We start from the raw sequence: 24,369 nt of genomic DNA, 5'->3' as shown, positions 1-24,369 counted from the left end.
GAGCCAGCACTCGACCCTGCAGGCATCAATTGTTGAGTACAATATGTGCTCACGTCACTCACGATAAAATATGGTCACTCATTTATTAGGAGGAAGCCCATACTGCCTCACTACACCAGTTGCCTCTACAACACTGCCTCACAACACCAGTTGCCTCTACAACACTGCCTCACTACACCAGTTGCCTCTACAACACTGCTACACTACACCAGTTGCCTCTACAACACTGCCTCACTACACCAGTTGCCTCTACAACACTGCTGCACTACACCAGTTGCCTCTACAACACTTCTGCACTACACCAGTTGCCTCTACAACACTGCCTCACTACACCAGTTGCCTCTACAACACTGCCTCACTACACCAGTTGCCTCTACAACACTGCTACACAACACCAGTTGCCTCTACAACACTGCCTCACTACACCAGTTGCCTCTACAACACTGCCTCACTACACCAGTTGCCTCTACAACACTGCCTCACTACACCAGTTGCCTCTACAACACTGCTGCACTACACCAGTTGCCTCTACAACACTTCTGCACTACACCAGTTGCCTCTACAACACTGCCTCACTACACCAGTTGCCTCTACAACACTGCCTCACTACACCAGTTGCCTCTACAACACTGCTACACTACACCAGTTGCCTCTACAACACTGCCTCACTACACCAGTTGCCTCTACAACACTGCCTCACTACACCAGTTGCCTCTACAACACTGCCTCACTACACCAGTTGCCTCTACAACACTGCTACACTACACCAGTTGCCTCTACAACACTGCCTCACTACACCAGTTGCCTCTACAACACTGCCTCACAACACCAGTTGCCTCCACAACACTGCTACACTACACCAGTTGCCTCTACAACACTGCCTCACTACACCAGTTGCCTCTACAACACTGCCTCACTACACCAGTTGCCTCTACAACACTGCCTCACTACACCAGTTGCCTCTACAACACTAATACACTACACCAGTTGCCTCTACAACACTGCTGCACTACACCAGTTGCCTCTACAACACTGCCTCACACGACCAGTTGCCTCTACAACACTGCCTCACACGACCAGTTGCCTCTACAACACTGCCTCACTACACCAGTTGCCTCTACAACACTGCCTCACTACACCAGTTGCCTCTACAACACTGCCTCACAACACCAGTTGCCTCTACAACACTGCCTCACAACACCAGTTGCCTCTACAACACTGCCTCACACGACCAGTTGCCTCTACAACACTGCCTCACACGACCAATTGCCTCTACAACACTGCTGCACTAGACCAGTTGCCTCTACAACACTGCCTCACTACACCAGTTGCCTCTACAACACTGCCTCACACGACCAGTTGCCTCTACAACACTGCCTCACACGACCAGTTGCCTCTACAACACTGCCTCACACGACCAATTGCCTCTACAACACTGCTGCACTAGACCAGTTGCCTCTACAACACTGCCTCACTACACCAGTTGCCTCTACAACACTGCCTCACTACACCAGTTGCCTCTACAACACTGCCTCACTACACCAGTTGCCTCTACAACACTGCTGCACTACACCAGTTGCCTCTACAACACTGCCTCACAACACCAGTTGCCTCTACAACACTGCCTCACTACACCAGTTGCCTCTACAACACTGCCTCACTACACCAGTTGCCTCTACAACACTGCTGCACTACACCAGTTGCCTCTACAACACTGCCTCACAACACCAGTTGCCTCTACAACACTGCCTCACTACACCAGTTGCCTCTACAACACTGCTACACTACACCAGTTGCCTCTACAACACTGCCTCACTACACCAGTTGCCTCTACAACACTGCCTCACTACACCAGTTGCCTCTACAACACTGCTACACTACACCAGTTGCCTCTACAACACTGCTACACTACACCAGTTGCCTCTACAACACTGCTACACAACACCAGTTGCCTCTACAACACTGCTACACTACACCAGTTGCCTCTACAACACTGCCTCACTACACCAGTTGCCTCTACAACACTGCCTCACTACACCAGTTGCCTCTACAACACTGCCTCACTACACCAGTTGCCTCTACAACACTGCCTCACTACACCAGTTGCCTCTACAACACTGCCTCACACGACCAGTTGCCTCTACAACACTGCCTCACTACACCAGTTGCCTCTACAACACTGCCTCACTACACCAGTTGCCTCTACAACACTGCCTCACAACACCAGTTGCCTCTACAACACTGCCTCACAACACCAGTTGCCTCTACAACACTGCTGCACTACACCAGTTGCCTCTACAACACTGCTGCACTACACCAGTTGCCTCTACAACACTGCTGCACTACACCAGTTGCCTCTACAACACTGCCTCACTACACCAGTTGCCTCTACAACACTGCTGCACTACACCAGTTGCCTCTACAACACTGCCTCACACGACCAGTTGCCTCTACAACACTGCCTCACTACACCAGTTGCCTCTACAACACTGCTGCACTACACCAGTTGCCTCTACAACACTGCCTCACTACACCAGTTGCCTCTACAACACTGCCTCACTACACCAGTTGCCTCTACAACACTGCTGCACTACACCAGTTGCCTCTACAACACTGCCTCACTACACCAGTTGCCTCTACAACACTGCCTCACAACACCAGTTGCCTCTACAACACTGCCGCACTACACCAGTTGCCTCTACAACACTGCTGCACTACACCAGTTGCCTCTTCAACACTGCCTCACTACACCAGTTGCCTCTACAACACTGCTGCACTACACCAGTTGCCTCTACAACACTGCTGCACTACACCAGTTGCCTCTACAACACTGCTGCACTACACCAGTTGCCTCTACAACACTGCCTCACTACACCAGTTGCCTCTACAACACTGCCGCACTACACCAGTTGCCTCTACAACACTGCTGCACTACACCAGTTGCCTCTACAACACTGCCTCACTACACCAGTTGCCTCTACAACACTGCCTCACTACACCAGTTGCCTCTACAACACTGCTACACTACACCAGTTGCCTCTACAACACTGCCTCACTACACCAGTTGCCTCTACAACACTGCTACACTACACCAGTTGCCTCTACAACAATGCTATACTACACCAGTTGCCTCTACAACACTGCTACACTACACCAGTTGCCTCTACAACACTGCTACACTACACCAGTTGCCTCTACAACACTGCTGCACTACACCAGTTGCCTCTACAACACTGCCTCACAACACCAGTTGCCTCTACAACACTGCTGCACTACACCAGTTGCCTCTACAACACTGCTGCACTACACCAGTTGCCTCTACAACACTGCTGCACTACACCAGTTGCCTCTACAACACTGCTGCACTACACCAGTTGCCTCTACAACACTGCTGCACTACACCAGTTGCCTCTACAACACTGCTGCACTACACCAGTTGCCTCTACAACACTGCTGCACTACACCAGTTGCCTCTACAACACTGCTGCACTACACCAGTTGCCTCTACAACACTGCTGCACTACACCAGTTGCCTCTACAACACTGCTGCACTACACCAGTTGCCTCTACAACACTGCTACACTACACCAGTTGCCTCTACAACACTGCCTCACAACACCAGTTGCCTCTACAACACTGCCTCACTACACCACTGCCTCTACAATACTGCTGCACTACACCACTGCCTCTACAACACTGCTATACTACACCAGTTGCCTCTACAACACTGCCTCACTACACCACTGCCTCTACAACACTGCTGCACTACACCAGTTGCCTCTACAACACTGCCTCACTACACCACTGCCTCTACAACACTGCTGCACTACACCAGTTGCCTCTACAACACTGCCTCACAACACCAGTTGCCTCTACAACACTGCCTCACTACACCAGTTGCCTCTACAACACTGCCTCACTACACCAGTTGCCTCTACAACACTGCCTCACTACACCAGTTGCCTCTACAACACTGCCTCACTACACCAGTTGCCTCTACAACACTGCCTCACAACACCAGTTGCCTCTACAACACTGCCTCACTACACCAGTTGCCTCTACAACACTGCTACACTACACCAGTTGCCTCTACAACACTGCCTCACTACACCACTGCCTCTACAACACTGCCTCACTACACCACTGCCTCTACAACACTGCTGCACTACACCAGTTGCCTCTACAACACTGCCTCACTACACCACTGCCTCTACAACACTGCTGCACTACACCAGTTGCCTCTACAACACTGCCTCACAACACCAGTTGCCTCTACAACACTGCCTCACTACACCAGTTGCCTCTACAACACTGCCTCACTACACCAGTTGCCTCTACAACACTGCCTCACTACACCAGTTGCCTCTACAACACTGCCTCACTACACCAGTTGCCTCTACAACACTGCCTCACAACACCAGTTGCCTCTACAACACTGCCTCACTACACCAGTTGCCTCTACAACACTGCTACACTACACCAGTTGCCTCTACAACACTGCCTCACTACACCACTGCCTCTACAACACTGCCTCACTACACCACTGCCTCTACAACACTGCTGCACTACACCAGTTGCCTCTACAACAATGCCTCACTACACCACTGCCTCTACAACACTGCTGCACTACACCAGTTGCCTCTACAACACTGCCTCACTACACCAGTTGCCTCTACAACACTGCCTCACTACACCAGTTGCCTCTACAACACTGCCTCACACGACCAGTTGCCTCTACAACACTGCCTCACACGACCAGTTGCCTCTACAACACTGCCTCACACGACCAGTTGCCTCTACAACACTGCCTCACACGACCAGTTGCCTCTACAACACTGCCTCACTACACCAGTTGCCTCTACAACACTGCCTCACTACACCACTGCCTCTACAACACTGCCTCACTACACCACTGCCTCTACAACACTGCCTCACTACACTGCCTCTACAACACTGCCTCACTACACCACTGCCTCACTACACCACTGCCTCACTACACCACTGCCTCTACAACACTGCCTCACTACACCACTGCCTCTACAACACTGCCTCACTACACCACTGCCTCTACAACACTGCCTCACTACACCACTGCCTCTACAACACTGCCTCACTACACCACTGCCTCTACAACACTGCCTCACTACACCACTGCCTCACTACACCACTGCCTCACTACACCACTGCCTCTACAACACTGCCTCACTACACCACTGCCTCTACAACACTGCCTCACTACACCACTGCCTCACTACACCACTGCCTCTACAACACTGCCTCACTACACCACTGCCTCTACAACACTGCCTCACTACACCACTGTCTCTACAACACTGCCTCACTACACCACTGTCTCTACAACACTGCCTCACTACACCAGTTGCCTCTACAACACTGCCTCACTACACCACTGCCTCTACAACACTGCCTCACTACACCACTGCCTCTACAACACTGCCTCACTACACCAGTTGCCTCTACAACACTGCCTCACTACACCAGTTGCCTCTACAACACTGCCTCACTACACCAGTTGCCTCTACAACACTGCCTCACTACACCACTGCCTCTACAACACTGCCTCACTACACCAGTTGCCTCTACAACACTGCCTCACTACACCAGTTGCCTCTACAACACTGCCTCACTACACCAGTTGCCTCTACAACACTGCTACACTACAACACTGCCTCTACAACACTGCTACACTACACCACTGCCTCTACAACACTGCCTCTCATTCAGACAATAAAAATGAGTAGAACATAGCAGGAAAATATGGCCAATATACAGCCGGTGTTCAACCCGTAAAAGTCTTCAGTCAATCTATTTTTAGCGGTGTTGCTGCAACACAGAACTGGCAGGCAGGAGGCCAATCACCAGCACAATCACCAGCACAATCACCAGCACAATCACCAACACAATCACCAGCACAATCACCAGCACAATTACCAGCACTATCACCAACACAATCACCAGCACAATCACCAGCACAATCACCAGCACAATCAACAACACAATCACCAACACAATCACCAACACAATCACCAGCACAATCACCAATACAATCACCAACACAATCACCAACACAATCACCAACACTATCACCAACACAATCACCAGCACAATCACCAACACAATCACCAACACAATCACCAGCACAATCACCAGCACAATCACCAGCACAATACTAGTAAAATTTTTAGTGTGTTGCTCAAAGGTGAAATGAAACACTTGTGTTCTTATGATAGCAACACTTTAGTGAACCAGTATGTGTGTGAATTCAGGTCTGTTCTGGTGTTCCGGGGTTTCACTACACCCCCACCATCCCCCACCACCGTCACTACACCCCCACCATCCCCCCACCACCGTCACTACACCCCCACCATCCCCCACCACCGTCACTACACCCCCACCATCCCCCACCACCGTCACCACACCCCCACCATCCCCCACCATCCCCCACCACCGTCACTACACCCCCACCATCCCCCACCACCGTCACTACACCACCACCATCCCCCACCACCGTCACTACACCCCCACCATCCCCCACCACCGTCACTACACCACCACCATCCCCCACCACCGTCACTACACCCCCACCATCCCCCACCACCGTCACCACACCCCCACCACCGTCACTACACCCCCACCATCCCCCACCACCGTCACTACACCCCCACCATCCCCCACCACCGTCACCACACCACCACCACACCCCACCACCGTCACTACACCCCCACCATCCCCCACCACCGTCACTACACCCCCACCACCGTCACCACACACCCCCACCATCCCCCACCACCGTCACCACACCCCCACCATCCCCCACCACCGTCACTACACCCCCACCATCCCCCACCACCGTCACCACACCACCACCATCCCCCACCACCGTCACCACACCACCACCATCCCCCACCACCGTCACCACACCACCACCATCCCCCACCACCGTCACTACACCCCCACCACCGTCACTACACCCCCACCATCCCCCACCACCGTCACCGCACCCCCACCATCCCCCACCACCGTCACCACACCACCACCATCCCCCACCACCGTCACCACACCACCACCACACCCCACCACCGTCACTACACCCCCACCATCCCCCACCACCGTCACTACACCCCCACCATCCCCCACCACCGTCACCACACCCCCACCATCCCCCACCACCGTCACTACACCCCCACCATCCCCCACCACCGTCACTACACCCCCACCATCCCCCACCACCGTCACCACACCCCCACCATCCCCCACCACCGTCACCACACCACCACCATCCCCCACCACCGTCACCACACCACCACCACACCCCACCACCGTCACCACCCCACCCCTCCCCTCCACCAATCACAACACAGCACCACACCCACCACCACACCCCTCCCCTCCACCAATCACAACCCAGCACCACACCCCACCACCACCACCCACCACCACACCCCTCCCCTCCACCAATCACAACACAGCACCACACCCACCACCACACCCCTCCCCTCCACCAATCACAACCCAGCACCACACCCCACCACCACCACCCACCACCACACCCCTCCCCTCCACCAATCACACCCCACCACCACCCCCACCACCACACCCCTCCCCTCCACCAATCACAACACAGCACCACACACCCCACCACCACCACCCACCACCACACCCCTCCCCTCCACCAATCACACCCCACCACCACCCCCACCACCACACCCCTCCCCTCCACCAATCACACCCCACCACCACCACACCCCTCCCCTCCACCAATCACAACACAGCACCACACCCCCCACCACCACCACCCACCACCACACCCCTCCCCTCCACCAATCACACCCCACCACCACCACCCACCACCACACCCCTCCCCTCCACCAATCACACCCACCACCACCCCCACCACCACACCCCTCCCCTCCACCAATCACACCCCACCACCACACCCACCACCACACCCCTCCCCTCCACCAATCACACCCCACCACCACCACCCACCACCACACCCCTCCCCTCCACCAATCACACCCCACCACCACCACCCACCACCACACCCCTCCCCTCCACCAATCACACCCCACCACCACCCCCACCACCACACCCCTCCCCTCCACCAATCACACCCCACCACCACCACCCACCACCACACCCCTCCCCTCCACCAATCACACCCCACCACCACCCCCACCACCACACCCCCCACCACACCCCTCCCCTCCACCAATCACAACACAGCACCACACCCCCCACCACCACCACCCACCACCACACCCCTCCCCTCCACCAATCACACCCCTACCACCACCCCCACCACCACAACAATGGGCTCCATACCACTATTGAATACCAGTAATGAACCTGGTGAGCACTATTGAGCCCTGCCTGAGTAATGGAGCCCCTGAGTAAGGAGCCCGGGACTCACCCGCGCCTCAACATGCACCAGCTGAGTAATTAGTCAAGTCAGCCAACACGAGATGAGACGCGCAGGCACGGTATTCATCATTGTCTTGTCTGCTCTCTCTCGTAGGGGGTAAGACGAGCATTATCGACCTTAGGCAGACCTGCCTTAGAGGCGCAGGTGGTTAGTTGGCTCCTTAAGACGCTAGTTACTCCGGCCTCTCAGGCTGCGGTAACCATTGGGCAATGTGTCACAAGTCTTAGGCAGTGTCACTTCAGGTGGAGCTAATTTGTGAGTGTTTCAATGTTTATTTTGCTCCAATTGTCTCTCCAGCGTCCAGGAAACGAGGGATTAAATGGTGGTTGGCTGTCTCCCTTGTGTAGGAGAGCTGGCCCCCTTGTGTAGGAGAGCTGCTCCCCCCCTTGTATAGAGGGAGCTGCTCCCCCCTTGTGTAGAGGGAGCTGCTCCCCACCTTGTGTAGAGGGAGCTGCTCCCCCCTTGTGTAGAGGGAGCTGCTCCCCCCCTTGTGTAGAGGGAGCTGCTCCCCCCCTTGTGTAGAGGGAGCTGCTCCCCCCCTTGTGTAGAGGGAGCTGCTCCCCCCCTTGTGTAGAGGGAGCTGCTCCCCCCCTTGTGTAGAGGGAGCTGCTCCCCCCCTTGTATAGAGGGAGCTGCTCCCCCCTTGTGTAGAGGGAGCTGCTCCCCACCTTGTGTAGAGGGAGCTGCTCCCCCCTTGTGTAGAGGGAGCTGCTCCCCCCCTTGTGTAGAGGGAGCTGCTCCCCCCCTTGTGTAGAGGGAGCTGCTCCCCCCCTTGTGTAGAGGGAGCTGCTCCCCCCCTTGTGTAGAGGGAGCTGCTCCCCCCCTTGTGTAGAGGGAGCTGCTCCCCCCCTTGTGTAGAGGGAGCTGCTCCCCCCCTTGTGTAGAGGGAGCTGCTCCCCCCCTTGTGTAGAGGAAGCTGCTCCCCCCTTGTGTAGAGGGAGCTGCTCCCCCCTTGTGTAGAGGGAGCTGCTCCCCCTTGTGTAGAGGGAGCTGCTCCCCCCTTGTGTAGAGGGAGCTGCTCCCCCCCCCCTTGTGTAGGTTAGGTTAGGTTGCAGTAAAGGTTCAGTACTGAGTCAAACTATATTTTGAATTTCAAATTTCTTGTGTTAGAAGAGGTACGGGATAGTCTGTCTATCCAGCCTCCCTGTTCCCTTCCTCTGTCTCCCCTCCCCCATCGACCCCATTCCCCCTCATCTTTCTATCCTATGTATGCCCCCCACCATTCAAGTATCATACACACCTGTCACCAAGAAAGGTAATGAGAATCTTGCTCTTCTCAAAGCTGTCACACTTGAAACAATTGCCTCCTCCATCGAGAGTTTATATAATATTGCGATTCAAAGTCTGCTCTTCAAGCAATCGAAAACTTCTCCTGGAAGATCGACAGCAAGAACCTCATACTCCCAATTATAAATGACCTAATTGATGCACAGAGTAAAGGGTTTCGAATCTCCTTTGTATGGATACCTTCACAGACATTGCAGTCAAATTAGCGTGCAACAAAGATAAAGTTGAATTAGATCTAGGTATCCACATCTCTGCTGTCAAAACTGTATTGATCCAAACACTCAGGTCTGATAGGAAAGAAATTACTGACTCCCAACGACCTGAAAGTACTAGTATAAAAAGCTATGATTTGTTCAGATCTGAAACCTACTATCTATGGACAGCACAAAACGTCGACCAGACTGTGCGACACAGTGGTTGCCAGGATCAGGTTGGGTTACCTGTGGCAGGTGGCTACCGTTACCTGTGGCAGGTGGCTACCGTTACCTGTGGCAGGTGGCTACCGTTACCTGTGGCAGGTGGTTACCGTTACCTGTGGCAGGTGGCTACCGTTACCTGTGGCAGGTGGCTACCGTTACCTGTGGCAGGTGGCTACCGTTACCTGTGGCAGGTGGCTACCGTTACCTGTGGCAGGTGGCTACCGTTACCTGTGGCAGGTGGCTATACCGTTACCTGTGGCAGGTGGCTATACCGTTACCTGTGGCAGGTGGCTACCGTTACCTGTGGCAGGTGGCTATACCGTTACCTGTGGCAGGTGGCTATACCGTTACCTGTGGCAGGTGGCTACCGTTACCTGTGGCAGGTGGCTACCGTTACCTGTGGCAGGTGGCTACCGTTACCTGTGGCAGGTGGCTACCGTTACCTGTGGCAGGTGGCTACCGTTACCTGCGGCAGGTGGCTACCGTTACCTGTGGCAGGTGGCTACCGTTACCTGTGGCAGGTGGCTATACCGTTACCTGTGGCAGGTGGCTATACCGTTACCTGTGGCAGGTGGCTATACCGTTACCTGTGGCAGGTGGCTATACCGTTACCTGTGGCAGGTGGCTATACCGTTACCTGTGGCAGGTGGCTATACCGTTACCTGTGGCAGGTGGCTATACCGTTACCTGTGGCAGGTGGCTATACCGTTACCTGTGGCAGGTGGCTACCGTTACCTGTGGCAGGTGGCTACCGTTACCTGTGGCAGGTGGCTACCGTTACCTGTGGCAGGTGGCTACCGTTACCTGTGGCAGGTGGCTACCGTTACCTGTGGCAGGTGGCTACCGTTACCTGTGGCAGGTGGCTACCGTTACCTGTGGCAGGTGGCTACCGTTACCTGTGGCAGGTGGCTACCGTTACCTGTGGCAGGTAGCTACCGCTACCTGTGGCAGGTGGCTACCGCTACCTGTGGCAGGTGGCTACCGTTACCTGTGGCAGGTAGCTACCGCTACCTGTGGCAGGTGGCTACCGTTACCTGTGGCAGGTGGCTACCGTTACCTGTGGCAGGTAGCTACCGCTACCTGTGGCAGGTGGCTACCGCTACCTGTGGCAGGTGGCTACCGCTACCTGTGGCAGGTGGCTACCGTTACCTGTGGCAGGTAGCTACCGCTACCTGTGGCAGGTGGCTACCGTTACCTGTGGCAGGTGGCTACAGGTGACGGATCTCCCAATCCTGAGCACTCCAGTTGCAAACTCTATGAGCAGGAACTGCGGCATGATCTCCCACACAACATCACAATGGTCTAATTACTTCACTGAGCCATCACTTTGAAGTGAAGACCTCCAGGGGCACCTCCCGCCACTTTTCACCGGTTTTGAAGGGTTCACTATTCCTGCCTTTCACCCTCTTAACAGAACCAACATCAGCGACCCAAGCCAGCCTATGTTTGTCCTGCACCCCACACCAGTCCTCCTGCAAAGCTGGGTAAAGGTACCCACAGGTGCCTGACATTAATCCTGGAACAGAGACAGACAGACATTCCTTTGTACAGATATATACATAGGTTTCTCTTACAATATGATTTCCTCATTCAAGCACAATCGCTTCGGTTTCTACTCTATTTCTGAAATCTGTAGTTCTCTGACCTGTGGTTATATCCTGGTAGTTCTCTGACCTGTGGTTATATCCTGGTAGTTCTCTGACCTGTGGTTATATCCTGGTAGTTCTCTGACCTGTAGTTAGTTATATCCTGGTAGTTCTCTGACCTGTAGTTATATCCTGGTAGTTCTCTGACCTGTGGTTATATCCTGGTAGTTCTCTGACCTGTAGTTAGTTATATCCTGGTAGTTCTCTGACCTGTGGTTATATCCTGGTAGTTCTCTGACCTGTAGTTATATCCTGGTAGTTCTCTGACCTGTAGTTATATCCTGGTAGTTCTCTGACCTGTGGTTATATCCTGGTAGTTCTCTGACTTGTAGTTAGTTATATCCTGGTAGTTCTCTGACCTGTAGTTATATCCTGGTAGTTCTCTGACTTGTAGTTAGTTATATCCTGGTAGTTCTCTGACCTGTAGTTATATCCTGGTAGTTCTCTGACCTGTAGTTATATCCTGGTAGTTCTCTGACCTGTAGTTATATCCTGGTAGTTCTCTGACCTGTAGTTATATCCTGGTAGTTCTCTGACCTGTAGTTAGTTATATCCTGGTAGTTCTCTGACCTGTGGTTAGTTATATCCTGGTAGTTCTCTGACCTGTAGTTAGTTATATCCTGGTAGTTCTCTGACCTGTAGTTATATCCTGGTAGTTCTCTGACCTGTAGTTATATCCTGGTAGTTCTCTGACCTGTAGTTAGTTATATCCTGGTAGTTCTCTGACCTGTGGTTAGTTATATCCTGGTAGTTCTCTGACCTGTAGTTAGTTATATCCTGGTAGTTCTCTGACCTGTGGTTAGTTATATCCTGGTAGTTCTCTGACCTGTGGTTAGTTATATCCTGGTAGTTCTCTGACCTGTAGTTAGTTATATCCTGGTAGTTCTCTGACCTGTGGTTATATCCTGGTAGTTCTCTGACCTGTAGTTATATCCTGGTAGTTCTCTGACCTGTAGTTAGTTATATCCTGGTAGTTCTCTGACCTGTAGTTATATCCTGGTAGTTCTCTGACCTGTAGTTACATCCTGGTAGTTCTCTGACCTGTAGTTATATCCTGGTAGTTCTCTGACCTGTAGTTATATCCCGGTAGTTCTCTGACCTGTAGTTAGTTATATCCTGGTAGTTCTCTGACCTGTGGTTATATCCTGGTAGTTCTCTGACCTGTAGTTATATCCTGGTAGTTCTCTGACCTGTAGTTATATCCTGGTAGTTCTCTGACCTGTAGTTAGTTATATCCTGGTAGTTCTCTGACCTGTAGTTAGTTATATCCTGGTAGTTCTCTGACCTGTGGTTATATCCTGGTAGTTCTCTGACCTGTAGTTATATCCTGGTAGTTCTCTGACCTGTAGTTATATCCTGGTAGTTCTCTGACCTGTAGTTAGTTATATCCTGGTAGTTCTCTGACCTGTAGTTACATCCTGGTAGTTCTCTGACCTGTAGTTACATCCTGGTAGTTCTCTGACCTGTAGTTATATCCCGGTAGTTCTCTGACCTGTAGTTATATCCTGGTAGTTCTCTGACCTGTAGTTATATCCTGGTAGTTCTCTGACCTGTAGTTAGTTATATCCTGGTAGTTCTCTGACCTGTAGTTATATGCTGGTAGTTCTCTGACCTGTAGTTATATCCTGGTAGTTCTCTGACCTGTAGTTATATCCTGGTAGTTCTCTGATCTGTAGTTATATCCCGGTAGTTCTCTGACCTGTAGTTATATGCTGGTAGTTCTCTGACCTGTAGTTATATCCTGGTAGTTCTCTGACCTGTAGTTAGTTATATCCTGGTAGTTCTCTGACCTGTAGTTATATCCTGGTAGTTCTCTGACCTGTAGTTAGGTATATCCTGGTAGTTCTCTGACCTGTAGTTATATGCTGGTAGTTCTCTGACCTGTAGTTATATCCTGGTAGTTCTCTGACCTGTAGTTATATCCTGGTAGTTCTCTGACCTGTAGTTAGGTATATCCTGGTAGTTCTCTGACCTGTAGTTATATGCTGGTAGTTCTCTGACCTGTAGTTATATCCTGGTAGTTCTCTGACCTGTAGTTATATCCTGGTAGTTCTCTGACCTGTAGTTAGGTATATCCTGGTAGTTTTCCTGTTACAATGTTGTTTGCTCTTCCCAATCATAAACTTGGAGGACTGAAGCCTCCAAGGAAGTCAATACACAGTCCTTAGTGTGCTAGGTTATAGAGGCGATAATATTTTGTTCCTTCTGTTCTGTGGCTTCCCTAACTGTTGGGTCTGGCAGTTTGTTCATTAGTATTAGCGTTATGTTCACTACAAAAGCCTACACAAAAGCACTGACCAATAAACAAAAGCCTACACAAAAGCACTGACCAATAAACAAAAGCCTTCACAAAAGCCTCCACAAAAGCCTCCACAAAAGCCTACACAAAAGCCTACACAAAAGCCTACACAAAAGCCTCCACAAAAGCCTACACAAAAGCCTCCACAAAAGCCTCCACAAAAGCCTACACAAAAGCCTCCACAAAAGCCTACACAAAAGCCTACACAAAAGCCTACACAAAAGCCTACACAAAAGCCTACACAAAAGCCTCCACAAAAGCCTACACAAAAGCCTACACAAAAGCCTACACAAAAGCCTTCACAAAAGCCTACACAAAAGCCTACACAAAAGCCTCCACAAAAGCCTCCACAAAAGCCTACACAAAAGCCTACACAAAAGCCTACACAAAAGCCTCCACAAAAGCCTCCACAAAAGCCTCCACAAAAGCCTACACAAAAGTCTAAACAAAAGCCTCCACAAAAGCCTCCACAAAAGCCTCCACAAAAGCCTCCACAAAAGCCTCCACAAAAGCCTCCACAAAAGCCTCCACAAAAGCCCCCACAAAAGCCTCCACAAAAGCCCCCACAAAAGCCTACACAAAAGCCCCCACAAAAGCCCCCACAAAAGCCTACACAAAAGCCTCCACAAAAGCCTCCACAAAAGCCTCCACAAAAGCCTACACAAAAGCCCCCACAAAAGCCTACACAAAAGCCTACACAAAAGCCTACACAAAAGCCCCCACAAAAGCCTCCACAAAAGCCTCCACAAAAGCCTACACAAAAGCCTACACAAAAGCCTCCACAAAAGCCTACACAAAAGCCTACACAAAAGCCTACACAAAAGCCTACACAAAAGCCTACACAAAAGCCTACACAAAAGCCTACACAAAAGCCTACACAAAAGCCCCCACAAAAGCCTCCACAAAAGCCTACACAAAAGCCTACACAAAAGCCTACACAAAAGCCTACACAAAAGCCCCCACAAAAGCCTCCACAAAAGCCTCCACAAAAGCAGTCGCTATTATGGACATAAAAGCCTCGCACACTCCGAGCAAGAAGGACACAACGTTTCATTACATATTGACTGATGTCAAACGGCGACTTTTTCCACGGCCAATATATATTTTTTTTTCCTTTGAAACTCAAAAATGTTGCTCAAACTCTGATCAATTAACCTGTTGGTGTGTGCAGCACGCACAGTGTTTACCATGGCTTGGTGGAGGTGTATTTGTTGGTCAATACAGGACGCTAGAGGTCAATATTTCCTGGTCCTCATACCCCAGCTCCTTGTCCTCGTATCCCAGCTCCTTGTCCTCATATCCCAGCTCCTTGTCCTCATATCCCAGCTCCTTGTCCTCGTATCCCAGCTCCTGGTCCTCATATCCCAGCTCCTTGTCTTCATATCCCAGCTCCTTGTCCTCATCTCCCAGCTCCTTGTCCTCATATCCTAGCTCCTTGTCCTCATATCCCAGCTCCTTGTCCTCATATCCCAGCTCCTTGTCCTCATATCCCAGCTCCTTGTCCTCATATCCCAGCTCCTGGTCCTCATATCCCAGCTCCTGGTCCTCATATCCCAGCTCCTGGTCCTCATATCCCAGCTCCTTGTCCTCATATCCCAGCTCCTAGTCCTCATATCCCAGCTCCTAGTCCTCATATCCCAGCTCCTAGTCCTCATATCCCAGCTCCTAGTCCTCATATCCCAGCTCCTAGTCCTCATATCCCAGCTCCTAGTCCTCATATCCCAGCTCCTAGTCCTCATATCCCAGCTCCTAGTCCTCATATCCCAGCTCCTTGTCCTCATATCCCAGCTCTTTGTCCTCATATCCCAGCTCTTTGTCCTCATATCCCAGCTCCTTGTCCTCATATCCCAGCTCCTGGTCCTCATATCCCAGCTCCTGGTCCTCATATCCCAGCTCCTTGTCCTCGTATCCCAGCTCCTTCTCATATCCCAGCTCCTTGTCTACATATTCCAGCACCTTGTCCTCATATCCCAGCACCTTGTCCTCATATCCCAGCTCCTTGTCCTCATATCCCAGCTCCTTGTCCTCATACCCCAGCTCCTTGTCCTCATATCCCAGCTCCTTGTCCTCATATCCCAGCTCCTTGTCCTCATATCCCAGCTCCTTGTCCTCATATCCCAGCTCCTTGTCCTCATATCCCAGCTCCTTGTCCTCATATCCCAGCTCCTTGTCCTCATATCCCAGCTCCTTGTCCTCATATCCCAGCTCCTTGTCCTCATATCCCAGCTCCTTGTCCTCATATCCCAGCTCCTTGTCCTCATATCCCAGCTCCTTGTCCTCATATCCCAGCTCCTTGTCCTCATATCCCAGCTCCTTGTCCTCATATCCCAGCTCCTAGTCCTCATATCCCAGCTCTTTGTCCTCATATCCCAGCTCCTTGTCCTCATACCCCAGCTCCTAGTCCTCATATCCCAGCTCCTTGTCCTCATATCCCAGCTCCTTGTCCTCATATCCCAGCTCCTGGTCCAACACAATGTCACACAAAATAATGAAATTAGAATGAAAATAAATCGAAATCTATGAAAATGAACTTTATCAATGCAATCGGAAAGATCGAAATGAAATCGTAACATATTTAGTATAGCGTGGTTTGCTCCTACGTGCAACAGCTGGTGCTGTTTTATAAAAAAAAAAACATGTTTTTTCCTGTCACAGGTGCGGCATGTATATAGTAGGTATATAAAAACATGCACCTATTCGAATGCAACGTTGTGTAAGATGTTTCGAAGATTTCCATCACATGAAAAACACAGTTTTTCAAAAATGCATGTTTTTTCCCATCACAGACGTGACATATATATATAGAATGTATATAAACACCTGCTCGGATGCCAATGGAACGTTGTGTGAAAATTTCAAAGCAATCAGCGAAGAACTTTAGGAGATAAGCGATTTTGAACAAACGAACATTTTCATTTTTATTTATATAGACTAGCTGTACCTGGCCACACGTTGCTGTGGCTCAGCAACGATTGTGCGTTGCTGAGCTGGTCGCCACAGCATCCTTTCCCTGTCCCACAGTTCTCCCCACCATTTTCCCCTCCCCCGTCCCTTCGTCCTTCCAACCATTCCCCACTCCCCTCGTTCTCCCCACCATTTTCCCCTCCCCCGTCCCTTCGTCCTCCCCACCATTCCCCACTCCCTCGTCCGATGCATTCCCAAATGATCTGAAGTTCCCATCAGAAAATTTGGACCATCAAAAGATTTGATGTTCCCATCTATGAACAATAGGAAGAACACTTGAAAATCGAAATTAAAAACAATGAAAAAATATAAAAATAAACTATACTCACGGAATGAACGGTATGGTAAACAACACAGCTCAATTCCAACGCAGTGTCACACAAAATAGTTAAATCAAAATGAAAATAAATCTAAATCTATGAACATTAACATTATCAATGCAATCGGAAACACTGAAAAGGAATCGTAACATATTTAGAATAGCGTGTGTTGCTCCTACGTGTAAGAGATGGCGCTGTATCTGTATCTGGCCTCCTGCTCCCGACACCTATCTTCATTACATTACATAAGTGTGGGTACAAGTGGGTACAAGTGGGTACAAGTGTGGGTACACCTCACTGTACACTTCACATGACCTCATAACGCAACTCGTTCTCGCACTTTCGTACAGTCAATATTGACTTATTAAATAAGTGCATAAGTGACATACTAATTGTGAATATTTTAGTTTACCTTGAAAAGCTTCATAGAAAACACCGACCTCACCTAACCTTCTTAGTATGTTAAGTATCTTATTGCTTCGTACGACGCTTCGTACGGTCGATGCGAGTGATTACCGTACTGCCCAACCGTCTCGACCACTCGTGCATGACTGCATGACCCGTACTGACCTGGAACTTGTCGTGGTGCAGCTCGAGGAGTCGCTTCACCTGGTACGTGTCGTTGTTCTTGATGGCCGTCTCCAGCACCGCCGCCTCGCTCGTCAGGTCGTTGATGGACGAGGTCAAGCTGTCAAGAGACCAGGTTATGTTAGGTCAAGCTGTGGGAGACCAGGTCATGTTAGCTCAAGCTGTGGGAGACCAGGTCATGTTAGCTCAAGCTGTGGGAGACCAGGTCATGTTAGGTCAAGCTGTCAAGAGACCAGGTCATGTTAGGTCAAGCTGTGTAGGAGACCAGGTCATGTTAGGTCAAGCTGTCAAGAGACCAGGTCATGTTAGCTCAAGCTGTGTAGGAGACCAGGTCATGTTAGGTCAAGCTGTCAGGAGACCAGGTTATGTTAGGCCAAGCTGTGTAGGAGACCAGGTCATGTTAGGTCAAGCTGTCAAGAGACCAGGTCATGTTAGGTCAAGCTGTGTAGGAGACCAGGTCATGTTAGGTCAAGCTGTCAAGAGACCAGGTCATGTTAGGTCAAGCTGTCAAGAGACTAGGTCAAGCTGTCAAGACCAGTTCATGTTAGCTCAAGCTGTCAAGAGACCAGGTCATGTTAGGTCAAGCTGTCAAGAGACCAGGTCATGTTAGCTCAAGCTGTCAAGAGACCAGGTCATGTTAGGTCAAGCTGTGTAGGAGACCAGGTCATGTTAGGTCAAGCTGTCAAGAGACCAGGTCATGTTAGCTCAAGCTGTCAAAAGAGACCAGGTCATGTTAGCTCAAGCTGTCAAGAGACCAGGTCATGTTAGCTCAAGCTGTAGGAGACCAGGTCATGTTAGGTCAAGCTGTCAAAAGAGACCAGGTCATGTTAGGTCAAGCTGTCAAGAGACCAGGTCATGTTAGGTAAAGCTGTCAAGAGACCAGGCCATGTCAGGTCAAGCTGTCAAGAGACCAGGTCATGTTAGCTCACGTAGTCAAGAGACCAGGTCATGTTAGGTCAAGCTGTCAAAAGAGACCAGGTCATGTTAGGTCAAGCTGTCAAAAGAGACCAGGTCATGTTAGGTCAAGCTGTCAAGAGACCAGGTCATGTTAGCTCAAGTAGTCAAGAGACCAGGTCATGTTAGGTCAAACTGTCAAAAGAGACCAGGTCATGTTAGGTCAAGCTCTCAAGAGACCAGGTCATGTTAGGTCAAGCTGTCAAGAGACCAGGTCATGTTAGGTCAAGCTGTCAAGAGACCAGGTCATGTTAGCTCAAGTAGTCAAGAGACCAGGTCATGTTAGGTCAAACTGTCAAAAGAGACCAGGTCATGTTAGGTCAAGCTCTCAAGAGACCAGGTCATGTTAGGTCAAGCTGTCAAGAGACCAGGTCATGTTAGCTCAAGTTGTCAAGAGACCAGGTCATGTTAGGTCAAGTTGTCAAGAGACCAGGTCATGTTAGGTCAAGCTGTCAAGAGACCAGGTCATGTTAGGTCAAGTTGTCAAGAGACCAGGTCATGTTAGGTCAAGCTGTCAAGAGACCAGGTCAAACTGTCAAAAGAGACCAGGTCTCATGGTGTTGAAAGATGTAGCGGTTTCGTCAGTGGTTGTATAAATAATTCTTGAGTCTTGGGGCCATTAGTAGTAAGGTAATTTCATAATTGCTTAGGCCTAAAATGTATAGAAAATGGAAATTTTGCCTCCCATAATAAAGGGTAATTTATAGAAACAAAATTACCCTATGTATACAATACATGAATACTAATGATACATATTAAAGATACATATTAATGATACATATTAAAGATACATATTAATGATACATATTAATGATACATAGATACATATTAAAGATACATATTAATGATACATATTAATGATACATATTAATGATACATATTAATGATACATATTAATGATACATATTAAAGATACATATTAATGATACATATTAATGATACATATTAAAGATACATATTAATGATACATATTAATGATACATATTAATGATACATATTAAAGATACATATTAATGATACATATTAATGATTCATATTAATGATACATATTAAAGATACATATTAATGATACATATTAAAGATACATATTAATGATACATATTAATGATACATATTAAAGACACATATTAAAGATACATATTAATGATTCATATGATTACGAGGTCGGTGGTGTTACGAGGTGGGTGGTGTTACGAGGTCGGTGGTGTTACGAGGTCAATAGTGTTACGAGGTCGGTGGTGTTACGAGGTCAATAGTGTTACGAGGTCGGTGGTGTTACGAGGTCGGTGGTGTTACGAGGTCGGTGGTGTTACGAGGTCGGTGGTGTTACGAGGTCGGTGGTGTTACGAGGTCGGTGGTGTTACGAGGTCGGTGGTGTTACGAGGTCGGTGGTGTTACGAGGTCGGTGGTGTTACGAGCTCGGTGACGCTACGAGGTGTAGAGGGCCACAAGGGTGGCCAACACCGTGTAGAGGGCCACAAGGGGTGGCCAACACCGTGTAGAGGGCCACAAGGGGTGGCCAACACTGTGTAGAGGGCCACAAGGGGTGGCCAACACCGTTTAGAGGGCCACAAGGGTGGCCAACACTGTGTAGAGGGCCACAAGGGGTGGCCAACACCGTTTAGAGGGCCACAAGGGTGGCTAACACCGTTTAGAGGGCCACAAGGGTGGCCAACACCGTTTAGAGGGCCACAAGGGTGGCCAACACCGTGTAGAGGGCCACAAGGGTGGCCAACACCGTTTAGAGGGCCACAAGGGGTGGCCAACACCAAGTAGAGGGCCACAAGGGGTGGCCAACACCGTGTAGAGGGCCACAAGGGTGGCCAACACCGTTTAGAGGGCCACAAGGGTGGCCAACACCGTTTAGAGGGCCACAAGGGTGGCTAACACCGTTTAGAGGGCCACAAGGGTGGCCAACACCGTTTAGAGGGCCACAAGGGTGGCCAACACCGTGTAGAGGGCCACAAGGGTGGCCAACACCGTGTAGAGGGCCACAAGGGTGGCCAACACCGTTTAGAGGGCCACAAGGGGTGGCCAACACCAAGTAGAGGGCCACAAGGGGTGGCCAACACCGTTTAGAGGGCCACAAGGGTGGCCAACACCGTTTAGAGGGCCACAAGGGTGGCCAACACCGTTTAGAGGGCCACAAGGGTGGCCAACACCGTGTAGAGGGCCACAAGGGTGGCCAACACCGTTTAGAGGGCCACAAGGGGTGGCCAACACCAAGTAGAGGGCCACAAGGGGTGGCCAACACCGTGTAGAGGGCCACAAGGGTGGCCAACACCGTTTAGAGGGCCACAAGGGTGGCCAACACCGTGTAGAGGGCCACAAGGGTGGCCAACACCGTGTAGAGGGCCACAAGGGATGGCCAACACCGAGTAGAGGGCCACAAGGTGTGGCCAACACCGTGTAGAGGGCCACAAGGGTGGCCAACACCGTGTAGAGGGCCACAAGGGGTGGCCAACACCGTGTAGAGGGCCACAAGGGTGGACAACACCGTGTAGAGGGCCACAAGGGGTGGCCAACACCGTGTAGAGGGACACGAGGGTGGCCAACACCGTGTAGAGGGCCACAAGGGTGGCCAACACCGTGTAGAGGGCCACAAGGGTGACCAGCACCGTGTAGAGGGCCACAAGGGGTGGCCAGCACCGTGTAGAGAGCCACAAGGGGTGGCCAACACCGTGTAAAGGGCCTTAAGGGTGGCCAACACAGTGTAGAGGGCCACAAGGGTGGCCAACACAGTGTAGAGGGCCACAAGGGTGGCCAACACAGTGTAGATAGGGCCACAAGGGAGGCCAACACCGTGTAGAGGGCCACAAGGGGTGGCCAACACCGTGTAGAGGGCCACAAAGGGTGGCCAACACCGTGTAGAGGGCCACAAGGGGTGGCCAACAAAGTGTAGAGGGCCACAAGGGTGGCCAACACAGTGTAGAGGGCCACAAGGGTTGCCAACACCATGTAGAGGGCCACAAGGGTGGCCAACACCGTGTAGAGGGCCACAAGGGGTGGCCAACACCGTGTAGAGGGCCACAAGGGTGGCCAACACCGTGTAGAGGGCCACAAGGGGTGGCCAACACCGTGTAGAGGGCCACAAGGGTGGCCAACACCGTGTAGAGGGCCACAAGGGTGGCCAATACAGTGTAGAGGGCCACAAGGGTGGCAAACACAGTGTAGAGGGCCACAAGGGTGGCCAACACCATGTAGAGGGCCACAAAAGGTGGCCAACACCGCGTAGAGGGCCACAAGGGGTGGCCAACACCGCGTAGAGGGCCACAAGGGGTGGCCAACACCGCGTAGAGGGCCACAAGGGGTCGCCAACACCATGTAGAGGACACAAGGGTGGCCAACACCGTGTAGAGGGCCACAAGGGCGGCCAACACTGTAGAGGGCTACAAGGGGTGGCCAACACCGTGTAGAGGGCCACAAGGGGTGGCCAACACCGTGAAGAGGGCCACAAGGGTGGCCAGCACCGTGTAGAGGGCCACAAGGGTGGCGAACACCGTGTAGAGGGCCACAAGGGGTGGCCAACACTGTGTAGAGGGCCACAAGGGGTGGCCAACACTGTGTAGAGGGCCACAAGGGGTGGCCAACACTGTGTTGAGGGCCACAAGGGTGGCCAACACTGTGTAGAGGGCCACAAAGGTGGCCAACACAGTGTAGAGGGCCACAAGGGTGGCCAGCACCGTGTAGACGGCCACAAGGGTGGCCAACACCGTTTAGAGGGCCACAAGGGTGGCCAACACCGTGTAGAGGGCCACAAGGGTGGCCAACACCGTTTAGAGGGCCACAAGGGGTGGCCAACACCAAGTAGAGGGCCACAAGGGGTGGCCAACACCGTGTAGAGGGCCACAAGGGTGGCCAACACCGTTTAGAGGGCCACAAGGGTGGCCAACACCGTGTAGAGGGCCACAAGGGTGGCCAACACCGTGTAGAGGGCCACAAGGGATGGCCAACACCGTGTAGAGGGCCACAAGGTGTGGCCAACACCGTCTAGAGGGCCACAAGGGTGGCCAACACCGTGTAGAGGGCCACAAGGGGTGGCCAACACCGTGTAGAGGGCCACAAGGGTGGACAACACCGTGTAGAGGGCCACAAGGGGTGGCCAACACCGTGTAGAGGGCCACAAGGGTGGCCAGCACCGTGTAGAGGGCCACAAGGGTGGCGAACACCGTGTAGAGGGCCACAAGGGGTGGCCAACACTGTGTAGAGGGCCACAAGGGGTGGAAAACACTGTGTAGAGGGCCACAAGGGGTGGCCAACACTGTGTTGAGGGCCACAAGGGTGGCCAACACTGTGTAGAGGGCCACAAAGGTGGCCAACACCGTGTAGAGGGCCACAAGGGGTGGCCAACACCGTGTAGAGGGCCACAAGGGGTGGCCAACACCGTGTAGAGGGCCACAAGGGGTGGCCAACACCGTGTAGACGGCCACAAGGGGTGGCCAACACCGTGTAGAGGGCCACAAGGGGTGGCCAACACCGTGTAGAGGGCCACAAGGGGTGGAAAACACTGTGTAGAGGGCCACAAGGGGTGGCCAACACTGTGTAGAGGGCCACAAGGGTGGCCAACACAGTGTAGAGGGCCACAAGGGTGGCCAACACCGTGTAGAGGGCCACAAGGGGTGGCCAACACCGTGTAGAGGGCCACAAGGGGTGGCCAACACCGTGTAGACGGCCACAAAGGGTGGCCAACACCATGTAGAGGGCCACAAGGGGTGGCCAACACAGTGTAGAGGGCCACAAGGGTGGCCAACACAGTGTAGAGGGCCACAAGGGTTGCCAACACCATGTAGAGGGCCACAAGGGTGGCCAACACCGTGTAGAGGGCCACAAGGGGTGGCCAACACCGTGTAGAGGGCCACAAGGGTGGCCAACACCGTGTAGAGGGCCACAAGGGGTGGCCAACACCGTGTAGAGGGCCACAAGGGTGGCCAGCACCGTGTAGAGGGCCACAAGGGGTGGCCAACACTGTGTAGAGGGCCACAAGGGGTGGCCAACACTGTGTAGAGGGCCACAAGGGGTGGCCAACACTGTGTAGAGGGCCACAAGGGGTGGCCAACACTGTGTAGAGGGCCACAAGGGTGGCCAACACTGTGTAGAGGGCCACAAAGGTGGCCAACACAGTGTAGAGGGCCACAAGGGTGGCCAGCACCGTGTAGACGGCCACAAGGGTGGCCAACACCGTTTAGAGGGCTACAAGGGTGGCCAACACCGTGTAGAGGGCCACAAGGGTGGCCAACACCGTTTAGAGGGCCACAAGGGGTGGCCAACACCAAGTAGAGGGCCACAAGGGGTGGCCAACACCGTGTAGAGGGCCACAAGGGTGGCCAACACCGTTTAGAGGGCCACAAGGGTGGCCAACACCGTGTAGAGGGCCACAAGGGTGGCCAACACCGTGTAGAGGGCCACAAGGGATGGCCAACACCGTGTAGAGGGCCACAAGGTGTGG

General features: G+C 51.9%; 1 protein-coding gene across 1 annotated transcript in view; it reads right to left on the bottom strand.

The window, feature by feature from the left end:
• LOC123770570 (uncharacterized) overlaps positions 1 to 24,369 on the bottom strand; it is a 564,737-nt gene that overhangs the window by 526,425 nt on the left and 13,943 nt on the right. Inside the window, 1 exon segment of the mRNA XM_069301599.1 lies at positions 17,952 to 18,069. Coding sequence (XP_069157700.1) covers positions 17,952 to 18,069 — 118 coding nt within the window.

This window comes from Procambarus clarkii, chromosome 46 (assembly GCF_040958095.1).
Source record: "Procambarus clarkii isolate CNS0578487 chromosome 46, FALCON_Pclarkii_2.0, whole genome shotgun sequence".
In the NCBI taxonomy this organism is placed as follows: domain Eukaryota; kingdom Metazoa; phylum Arthropoda; class Malacostraca; order Decapoda; family Cambaridae; genus Procambarus; species Procambarus clarkii.
The sequence above is the reverse complement of the archived record's forward strand: the minus strand, read 5'-3'. Positions and strand labels throughout refer to the sequence as shown.